Source organism: Anomalospiza imberbis, chromosome 23, assembly GCF_031753505.1.
Source record: "Anomalospiza imberbis isolate Cuckoo-Finch-1a 21T00152 chromosome 23, ASM3175350v1, whole genome shotgun sequence".
NCBI classification, from domain to species: domain Eukaryota; kingdom Metazoa; phylum Chordata; class Aves; order Passeriformes; family Viduidae; genus Anomalospiza; species Anomalospiza imberbis.
In genome coordinates, this window is record NC_089703.1 from 1,867,403 (window position 1) to 1,878,508 (window position 11,106).

General features: G+C 56.8%; 1 protein-coding gene across 1 annotated transcript; it reads left to right on the plus strand.

The window, feature by feature from the left end:
* The first annotated feature begins 42 nt into the window (after positions 1-42).
* MFAP2 (microfibril associated protein 2) lies at positions 43-9,105 on the plus strand. The gene is given in 10 exon segments (XM_068171758.1): positions 43-213; positions 4,202-4,233; positions 4,236-4,293; positions 6,452-6,538; positions 7,244-7,270; positions 7,350-7,436; positions 8,173-8,214; positions 8,405-8,492; positions 8,595-8,668; positions 8,887-9,105. Coding segments are annotated over 10 exon segments (753 nt in total). The 5' UTR covers positions 43-59; the 3' UTR covers positions 8,991-9,105.
* The last annotated feature ends 2,001 nt before the right edge of the window (positions 9,106-11,106 follow it).

Genomic DNA, 11,106 nt, shown 5'->3' on the forward strand with positions numbered 1-11,106 from the left:
TCCTCGCTTTTCCATGGATTTTAAACTCATCCCGCCGGGAAAAAACCCCAAAAACAACAATGCACCCCGTCCCCGGCGCCCCTGGCAGCGGTGCGTTCTCACGGATGGTTATTTGGGGTTATTTGTGGGTTTTCCCCCTCCCAGGCCGCGCGGGAGGAGGAAGGGGCCGGCTCAGGTGTGGCTTTAGGACCCAGCGGATCCCCCGTGCTGGAGGTAGGAGGTTTTTTGGGTTTTTTGTTTTTTTCTGACTCTCATTTCAAGAGTTTTGGGGAAGCAGACAGAGGAGACCGAGGCGGTGGGCGAGGGCAGAGCCGGCACTCACTGGTAAGGACCAGGCGAGGGAAACCCCCCCCCAATTCCCGGGAATTCCGGGGACCCTCCCCCAGCAGCAAACGGGGCTGAACCCCCATTTTGGGGACTTTGTGAAATCACCTTAAAACTCCATCGGTTAAGAGCTTGGAAAAGTTGTTTTCAGCTTTTTAACCTCAAAACGCCAAACCCCCTTGATTTTTGGGGTGCTGAAGGAACGGCAGCCGCGGGGGGGAGGGGGCCCTTCTTTGAGGCCTGGCAGTTGTTGGAGATTTTTAACCACTTCCAAAAAGTCTAAAAATACCCCAAAGCCTGGAGGAAGCCGTTAGTTGGTTGGTTGGGGTTTTTTTTCTGTTTTTTTTTTTTTTCTTTTCCATCGGGGAAAGAGATTGTAGAAAAGGGATCTTTTATTCCGATTTATTTTGGGGGACGGGTCCCTGAGGAAAAAGTGATGTGTGAAAACAGGGATGGGGGCACCAAGTTCTTTACCTCTGGTTGGGGGCCAAAAAAAATTGAATCCTTTCATATTCCCTTTGTTCTCCCACTCTCTGGCAACGGGAGAGCTAAAAAAAAAAAAAAAAAGAAAGAAAGAAAGAAAGAAAGAAAGGAAAAAAAAGAAAAAGAAAAGAAAATGGGAAAAAAAAAAAGAGCTGAGGGAGGGGGGAAAGGCTGGAGGAAGGTGGGGTTTAGTAGAATGAAAGGGACTGTGGTGTTCTTTCTCCGGGGTTGATTGTTCCCAGATGTGCAGTTGCAAAAACATCTGGCGCGGTCGGAGCCGCCGGACCCCTGCACGGAGGGAGCGGAGCCTGGGGAAGGGAAGGGGGAACAGCGGGGCCCTCCCGGCGGGGGAGCGGCCGGAGCGGGGGAGGACGGGGGGGACGAGGGTGGAGGTGGCTTCATCCCCTCCTCGGGGCCTTGGTGAAGGGGGACATCATGGGGACATCATGGGGACATCATGGGGACATCATGGGGACATCGGCGTCACTCCGGGGTCTCTGTCGGGTGCTGCCGCTGGCGTTGCCATCAGGGCAGACGTGACCCGACTGTCCCGGTCCCGCGGCCAAACCCTGCGAGCTCCAGCCAAGATCGGGGGAAATTCAGGGAATTGGAGCGCGGGAGAAGCTGTGCAGGCTGGAAACGGGGCTGGAAGGAAGGGCACTGCAGAGCCGTGTCCTTGGGAGAACGGGAGAATGGTGGGGGATGGTCCCGAGGTGGTGCTTGTCCCTCATCCATCATCCAGCCTTCCATCCATCCATCCATCATCCATCCATCCATCATCTATCCATCCATCCATCCATCCATCATCCATCCATCATCCATCCATTCATCCATCCATCCATCCATCCGTCCATCCATCATCCATCCATCCATCATCCATCCCTCCATCCATCCATCATCCATCCATTTATCCATCCATCCATCATCCATCCATTTATCCCTCCATCCATCCATCATCCATCCATCCATCCATCCATCCATCCATCCATCTATCCATCATCCATCCATCATCCATCCATCCATCCATCATCCATCCATCCATCATCCATCCATCCATCCATCCATCATCCATCCATCCATCCATCCATCCATCTATCCATCATCCATCCATCATCCATCCATCCATCCATCATCCATCCATCCATCCATCATCCATCCATCCATCCATCCATCCATCATCCATCCATTCATCCATCATCCGTCCATTCATCCCTCCATCCATCCATCTATCATCCATCCATCATCCATCCATCCAGCCAGCCCTCCATCCCTCCATCCATCATCCATCCCTCCATCCATCATCCATCCATCCATCCATCCATCCATCATCCATCCATCCATCATCCATCCATCATCCATCCATCCATCCATCATCCATCCATCCATCCATCCATCATCCATCCCTCCATCCATCATCCATCCATCCATCATCCATCATCCATCCATCCATCATCCATCCATCCATCCCTCCATCATCCATCCATCCATCCATCATCCATCCATTCATCCATCCATCCATCCATCCATCCATCATCCATCCATCTGTCCATCCATCATCCATCCATCCATCCATCATCCATCCATCCATCCATCATCCATCCATCCATCCATCCATCCATCATCCATCCATCCGTCCATCCATCATCCATCCATCCATTCATCCCTCCATCCATCCATCCATCCATCCATCCATCATCCATCCATCCATCCATCCATCCATCCATCCATCCATCCATCCCTATGTCCGTCCATCCATCCATCTCCCCATCCTCCCTGCTGGGATCCGGGCACTGAATCAGGATGATTTGGATCCTCAGGATGCTGGCGCTGGTGTCCCACGGGATCCCGGCACCTGCAGAACCAGCAGGGCTCGGGATGGGCTCCCCAGGCCCCCGGCCAGGCCCTAGGTGCTGTCCTGGGTCCAAGGTCTGCCAGCCTGGCAAAGCCTCTGGAGGCGCCGCTGGTGCCGCTCATCCCCCGGTCCCTTTAATCCCAGAACATTCCAGCCCGGCTCAGGCTGGGGCCTCCTGGGCTGTGGGGAGCAGACAGGACCTGTCCCACCAGGGACAGCCAGGACTGGGCGTGGTGATCCAGCCCAGGCAGGGACCGACTTTATGGATTCCCAAAGCTGGGGAGGGTCTGGGGTCAGCACCTCCAGCAGCTCTGGTCCTGGAGTGGGGAGGATGAGGTTCCCTTGGGATGAGCTCTGTGGGGAAGGGGCTTTGTTTGGTGGGGCTGCAGGACGTGGTCCTGAGGGTGCTGTGATGGTGGTGGAGAGGACCTGGGGACCAGAGGGTGCCACACTCTGGGTTTGGGGCAGGACAAGGTCCCTGGAAGGTGCCTTCAGTGACTTGGGTGGCTGGGAAACAGGACTACGGTGATGGAGCAGGATGGGATCCCTGGAGGATCCCACACTGGAGCTGGTGCAGGATGGGATCCCTGCAAGGTGCAGGATGGGATCCCTGGAGGATCCCACACTCTGGATCTGGTGAGGATGGGATCCCTGCAGGATCCCACCCTCCAGAGCCACTGCAGCCGGTCCCACTGGCCCTTCCCGGGTGCTGGAGCTGTTTCCCTGGGATCTGGGCTGGAAGCTCTCCCGACACGGGGAGTTGATGCTCCCGCTCCACAGGGATGAGGTTCCAAAGGGCTCCTCTCCCCTGTGCCTCAGTTTCAGCAGAGCCGGGAGAGCCCGGGGAGGATCCCCTCACCCAAGTGCCGGGAATGCTGTCGGGATTCATCCTCAAACCCCTTCCCCTGGATTTCAGAGGAGTTTTGGGGGAGAAATTCTCTTTTTTTCCCCTGATTTCCCCCTGGAGCTAGCTGGGGATGGGAAAAGGGCAGTCGGCATTCCTTCCCGGCCTTGGCCTCTCTTCCCGCCGGGAGCCGCAGGCTTGGAAAACGCTGGGAAGCGCCCGAGGCCTCCAAACCCCACGGGATTCCTCTCAAAATCCGGAATCTTCTCCTCAAATCCCCACGTTCCTTTGGATTTAGGGAATGCCCGAGAAAAGCCAGCATCCCCCCAAAACAATTCCTTTCCCAAGGAATTGGAAACCTCGGGAAAGGAGTCTCAAAGTTCCACTCTGGGGGGTCCGGGCCTGTCCTCCCTCATCCCGGGGGTGATCCCGACATCCCAGGAATGGTCCCACATCCTGGGAGCGATCCCGCATCCCTGCGTTTCTCCTCCCTGCTCTGTCCTCGGGATATTCCAGGGCTTGGTCTTTGCAAATCCCCTGGGAGCGGGCGGGAAGCCTTTTGGGGGAAATTCCTTCACTTCTGAGGATTGGGAGGGGGAGATGTTTTTGGAGCCAGCTGCCGGGGACGCCTCGGGGCGGGGATGGGGGCAGTGTCCCTGAGTGTCCCCTCCCTCTGAATTCCCTCTGCTCATATCCAGACTCCTCCGGCTGCATCCCGGCCGCGCTCCTGCCCTTTCCCGTCATTCCAGCAGGATGAGAGCAGTGGAGCTCCTGGTGCTGTGTCTGCCAGGTGAGTGTCCCCAGCCCCAGGTGACACCCCCGAACCCCCGGCACCATTTGGATCAGCCAAATCCACGTTTTCCAGCTCCGTTTTTACCGGTTTTCCTCATTGTTAAACCCCAAGACACATCTAGGGGGTCCAATCTCTAATTTTCAGGGTCTAAACCACATTTCTAGGGCCAAAACCCTATTTTTTTGTGTTCCCAAACCTTATTTTTGCATCCCAAAACTTCATTTTTATGTTCCAAATCCTAATTTTTAGGTCCCAAACCCTCAATTTTGTGTCCCAAAACCTCATTTTTACATCCCTAAACCTAATTTTTAGGTCCCAAATCTTCACTTTTGGAGCCCAAAGCTCTGATCCTGTGGTTGAAAACTTCATTTTTTATGGTACAAACCCTCATTTCTAAGTCCCAAGCACCCTTTTTGAGGTCTAAAGGCTCATCTTAACACCCAAAACCCCATTTTTAAGGCCCAAAGTTCGGTTTTGAAAGTCCAAAGCCTCTGACTTAGAGGCCAAAGTTTTGTTTAGAGACCCAAATACTCAATGTTTTGACCCAAAGCCTCATTTTTACCTTCCAGAATCTCATTTTGGGGATCAAAGCCTTCAAAAATGCATTTTTAGGGCGCAAAGTGTCAATTTTTGGTACCAAAGCATCATTTGAGGGATGACTGGGTGGAGGTGGCCACAACCCCCAGTGATTTTTGGGAGTTCACTCATTCCCTGTTATTTCCCAAAATTCCCCAGAATCCCACTTCGGGCTCATCTTTAGGCTGGGAATGGCTCTGAGCTGGCACCAGGCGAGTCCCTCCAGCCGTAAGGACACGGAGGTGGCACAAAACTGGGACAAAATCCAGGGAAATGAGATTTATCACCCGCCGGGGGCTGCCAGACGGGATGGGAACGAGCAGGGAGGGGACAGAGCCGGAGCCAGGAGAAGTTCGGGTGACAGTGGCTCCACACAAAGCCATGGAGCGTGTCTGGGAATCCCTTCCCGGGGTTCTGGTCCCTTCCTGGGGATTCCAGTCCCTTCCCGGACATTCTGGTCCCTTCCTGGGGATCCCTTCCCAGGGATTCCAGTCCTTTTCCCGCAATTCTGGTCCCTTCTCAGGATTCTGGTCCCTTCCGGGAGATGCCGGTCCCTTCCCGGGATCCTGGTCCCTTCCCAGGGATTCCAGTCCCTCCGACTCTTCCATGCTGGATTTGGAGCCCTTTCCCTCCAGATCCTCGGCAGGATGAGCTCCCAGGGGATGGAGGGGCTCGGAGCATCCCAGGGTCAGCGGGGCCGTGGCAGCCGGGATCCTTTGGGGTCACCTCTGGGGTCACCTGGATGCTGCAGGGACCCCGGGCTGGGGCTGATCCTGCATCCCTGAGCATCCCAAATCCTCCTGCTCTCCTGGGGCCGCGCAGCCCTGAGGACAGAGGGGTGGGATTTGGGATGGTGGGAGCAGGGATCAGGCTGGGGGTGCCTGTGGGAACCCTGAATCCTGGGCGGGGGGTGTCTGTGGGATTGGGGGATGGTGGGAGCAGTGAACCCCAAATCCCCAGGCTGGCAGTGTCTGTGGGAAACCTGTATCCCAGTTTGGGGTGTCCATGGGAATCCCAAATCCCGGTTTGGGGTATCTGTGGGAATCGCAAATCCTGGTTTGGGGTGTCTGTGGGAATCCCAATCCCGGTTCAAGGTGTCTGTGGGAATCCCAAATCCCAGGTCGGGGTGTCCCTGGGAATCCTGGATCCTGGTTTGGGGCGTCCCTGGGAATCCCGGGTCCCGGTTCGGGGTGCCCCTGGGAATCCCAGATCCTGGTTTGGGGTGTCCCCGGGAATCCCGGATCCCGGTTTGGGGTGTCCCCGGGAATCCCAGATCCCGGTTCGGGGTGTCCCCGGGAATCCCAAATCCCGGTTCGGGGTGTCCCTGGGAATCCCAGATCCTGGTTTGGGGTGTCCCCGGGAATCCCGGATCCCGGTTTGGGGTGTCCCCGGGAATCCCAGATCCCGGTTCGGGGTGTCCCTGGGAATCCCAAATCCCGGTTCGGGGTGTCCCTGGGAATCCCGGATCCCGGTTCGGGGTGTCCCTGGGAATCCCGGATCCCGGTTCGGGGTGTCCCTGGGAATCCCGGGTCCCGGTTCGGGGTGCTGTGCCCCGCTGATCCTTGCCCGTGTCCCGCAGCGCTCCTGGTGCAGGGACAGTTCAGCCGGTTCGAGGGCATCACCTACCCCGAGCCAGTCCAGTATTCCCAGTACGACCAGCAGGCAGGTGAGCCCCGTGCTTCTGCCCCCAGCTGCGGCTCTCGGGGACAGCACCCAGCCCTCTGATCCGATCCGATCCGTCCTCTGATCCCTCCTCTTCCTCCACCCTGGAATTCCCAACCTTCCCAGCTCCTCCCTCTGCTCTCACTGACAATCCTTTATTAACCCTTTATCTAATTCCTTATTATCCCTTTATCCAATCCTTTATTAACCCTTTATCCAATTCCTTATTATCCCTTTATCCAATCCTTGATTAACCCTTTATCCAATTCCTTATTATCCCTTTATCCAATCCTTGATTAACCCTTTATCCAATTCCTTATTATCCCTTTATCCAATCCTTTATTAAACTTTTATCCAATCTCTTATTAACCCTTTATCCAATTTTTATTAAACCTTTATCCAGTTGTTAAATCTTTATCAAATACTTTGTTAACCCTTTATCGAATACTTTATTAACCCTTTATCCAATTTTTTGTTAAACCTTTATCTATCTATTTATTAAAACTTTATCCAATTGTTCTTTGAACCTTTATTCATCCCAAATCCCTACCTGTGGGAAGTGGCCCAGGCTCATCCCTGGAGGGGCTGGAAAGAGTTTTCCTGACCCAGCACAGAATTCCAGGGATCTCATTTCCTGCTCCCAGTCCCCACAGGCAGGATGAGTTTTCTTCCTGGACCCACCCTCAGCCTGTTTCTGTTTTATTCCCAGAAATTCAGGATTACTACGACTACCACGGTGAGTGTTTTCCTGTGGGATGCCAGGGTGCGGGGCATCAGGATTTTGGGGTGTCCCTGCACGGGGTCTCTCCTTGCAGATGCCACCCCCCGAGCCCCGGAGGAGCAGTTCCGGTACCAATCCCAACAGCAATCCCAGCAGGAAACCGTGCCAGCCCCGACCCCAGGTGGGTGACAGCCCCCCGCGGTGGGTGATAGCCCCCAGGATGGGTGACAGCTCCCCCAGGATGGGTGACAGCTCCCCCAGGGTGGGTGACAGCCCCCAGGATGTTTGACAGCTCCCCCAGGATGGGTGACAGCTCCCCCAGGATGGGTGACAGCCCCCAGGATGGGTGACAGCTCCCCCAGGATGGGTGACAGCCCCCAGGATGGGTGACAGCTCCCCCGGGGTGGGTGACAGCCCCCAGGATGGGTGACAGCTCCCCCAATGTGGGTGACAGCCCCCAGGATGGGTGACAGCTCCCCCAATGTGGGTGACAGCCCCCAGGATGGGTGACAGCTCCCCCAATGTGGGTGACAGCTCCCCCAGGGTGGGTGACAGCCCCCAGGATGTTTGACAGCTCCCCCAGGATGGGTGACAGCTCCCCCGGGGTGGGTGACAGCCCCCAGGATGGGTGACAGCTCCCCCGGAGTGGGTGACAGCCCCCAGGATGGGTGACAGCTCCCCCAATGTGGGTGACAGCCCCCAGGATGGGTGACAGCTCCCCCGGGGTGGGTGACAGTCCTGGGACTGGGGTCTCTCCGTCCCTTCCCTGCCCCCCCAGCCCAGCTGTGCCCTTCCCCGGAGCCCCCAGCGGGTGCCAAGAGTGCTCCAGCCCTAAAATCCAGGGAAAGGGCGGGGAGGCGCTTCTGCCCCATCCTGAAATTCCCTGCCCTGTCCCCCTGTCCCCTGTCCCCCTTCAGCTGCGGTGCCCGAGACGGAGCCCACGGAGCCGGGACCGCTCGGTGAGTGCGGATCCCATTCCCGTTCCCAGTGCCTGGATCCGCCCGCCCGTTCCCCCCCGGGGCCGGGCTGTGCCGCCGGGGGGGACGGCAGGGCCGGGGGGAGGTGACAGCCGGGCCGGGGGGAGGTGACAGCCTGGGGGGGAGGCGCGGGTGAGGAATTCCCGGGAGTTGCCGGTTCCGCTGCCCGCAGACTGCCGGGAGGAGCAGTACCCCTGCACCCGGCTCTACTCCGTGCACAAGCCCTGCAAGCAGTGCCTGAACGAGATCTGCTTCTACAGGTGCGTGAGGGAGGGGAAACATCCCCTGATCCCTCTGACCTGGGATTTTGGGAACCCCTCCGCTTTACATCCCCTCCCTTTCTATCCCAAAAAAAATCCCAGCCTCCGCCGCGTTTATGTCATCAACAAGGAGATCTGCGTCCGCACCGTGTGCGCCCACGAGGAGCTGCTGCGAGGTGAGGGGGGCACCCCGAGAAACCGGGGCCGTCCCCATCCAAATCCCCCTTTTCCCCGTAACTCTGGGGAGGGAAAATCCCGCGGGCCCAAAGCTGCCGAGACCCCCGGAGCAGAGCGGGGTCGCGCTGTGGGCTGGGGCTGGGCTTGGATGGGGGGCTTCCCTCGCTGCTCTCCCGGAGTTTTCCCGACATCCAGGGACAATCCCTCGCTCCTGCAGCCGACCTGTGCCGGGACAAGTTCTCCAAGTGCGGGGTGATGGCCACGAGCGGCCTGTGCCAGACCGTGGGCGCGTCCTGCGCCCGCAGCTGCGGCGGCTGCTGAGCCCCGGCCCCGCTCCGGCCCCGCTGCGGACCCGCCCCGCGCCGCTGCAGCTCCCGTGCATGAACGAGCAGCTCGCCGAACCCCCGGGATTCCTCTTTTCTTTGTGCACATAATAATTAAATCGGGGGGGTTTGTTATTTCTGTGCCTTACTCTGTTCCGCGGGAGGGGGAGCCACGGAGGGTCCCGCAGAGAGCGGAGGGGCCCTGCGGCTCCCGGCTCCTTCCTTTGGGATTATTCCCGATTTCTGGGCTCCCGGCTCCTTCCTTTGGGATTATTCCCGATTTCTGGGCTCCCGCCTCCTTCCTTTGGGATTATTCCCGATTTCTGGGCTCCCGGCTCCTTCCTTGGGGATTATTCCCGATTTCTGGGCCCCCGGCTCCTTCCTTTGGGATTATTCCCGATTTCTGGGCTCCCAGCTCCTTCCTTTGGGATTATTCCCGATTTCTGGGCTCCCGCCTCCTTCCTTTGGGATTATTCCCGATTTCTGGGCTCCCGGCTCCTTCCTTTGGGATTATTCCCAATTTCTGGGCCCCCGCCTCCTTCCTTTGGGATTATTCCAAATTTCTGGGCTCCCAGCTCCTTCCTTTGGGATTATTCCCGATTTCTGGGCTCCCGCCTCCTTCCTTTGGGATTATTCCCGATTTCTGGGCTCCCGGCTCCTTCCTTGGGGATTATTCCAAATTTCTGGGCTCCCGGCTCCTTCCTTTGGGATTATTCCCGATTTCTGGGCTCCCGCCTCCTTCCTTTGGGATTATTCCCGATTTCTGGGCTCCCGGCTCCTTCCTTGGGGATTATTCCCGATTTCTGGGCTCCCGCCTCCTTCCTTTGGGATTATTCCCGATTTCTGGGCTCCCGGCTCCTTCCTTTGTGATTATTCCAAATTTCTGGGCTCCCGGCTCCTTCCTTTGGGATTATTCCAAATTTCTGGGCTCCCAGCTCCTTCCTTTGGGATTATTCCCGATTTCTGGGCTCCCGGCTCCTTCCTTTGGGATTATTCCAAATTTCCAGGCTCCCAGCTCCTTCCTTTGGGATTATTCCCGATTTCTAGGCTCCCGGCTCCTTCCTTTGGGATTATTCCCGATTTCTGGGCTCCCGCCTCCTTCCTTTGGGATTATTCCCGATTTCTGGGCTCCCGGCTCCTTCCTTTGGGATTATTCCCAATTTCTGGGCTCCCGGCTCCTTCCTTTGGGATTATTCCCGATTTCTGGGCTCCCGCCTCCTTCCTTTGGGATTATTCCCGATTTCTGGGCTCCCGCCTCCTTCCTTTGGGATTATTCCCAATTTCTGGGCCCCCCCCTCCTTCCTTTGGGATTATTCCAAATTTCTGGGCTCCCAGCTCCTTCCTTTGGGATTATTCCCGATTTCTGGGCTCCCGCCTCCTTCCTTTGGATTATTCCCAATTTCTGGGCTCCCAGCTCCTTCCTTTGGGATTATTCCCGATTTCTGGGCCCCCGCCTCCTTCCTTTGGGATTATTCCCGATTTCTGGGCCCCTGCCTCCTTCCTTTGGGATTATTCCCAATTTCTGGGCTCCCGGCTCCTTCCTTTGGGATTATTCCCGATTTCTGGGCCCCCGCCTCCTTCCTTTGGGATTATTCCCGATTTCTGGGCTCCCGCCTCCTTCCTTGGGGATTATTCCCGATTTCTGGGCTCCCGGCTCCTTCCTTTGGGATTATTCCCGATTTCTGGGCTCCCGGCTCCTTCCTTTGGGATTATTCCAAATTTCCGGGCTCCCAGCTCCTTCCTTTGGGATTATTCCCCATTTTGGGGGGGTTTCTGACCATTTGAACAATTCCCGGCACTGTACGCGGTACGTCTGGGGGTTTTAAGGGGCTTTTGGGTGTAAAATGGTGGATTTTGGGGTGGTGGTTGGGGATGTGGGGACTCAGTTTGGGGCAGCTCCTATAGAAAGATGTGCAGTATGGAAATGTTTGGGGTAAGGTCTGGGTCACTTACAGACAAAGGGGTTTGGGGTGGGTCTGGAGCCGGCTGTCAGGTGTTGCCCGGTTCCCCTTTAGGAAGGTGGTGGGTCTCACAGTGAATTTCCCCTCTATAGGGTAAATTTCTCCTCCATAGGCTGGATTTCCCCTCCATAGGGTGAATTTCCTCTCTGTAAG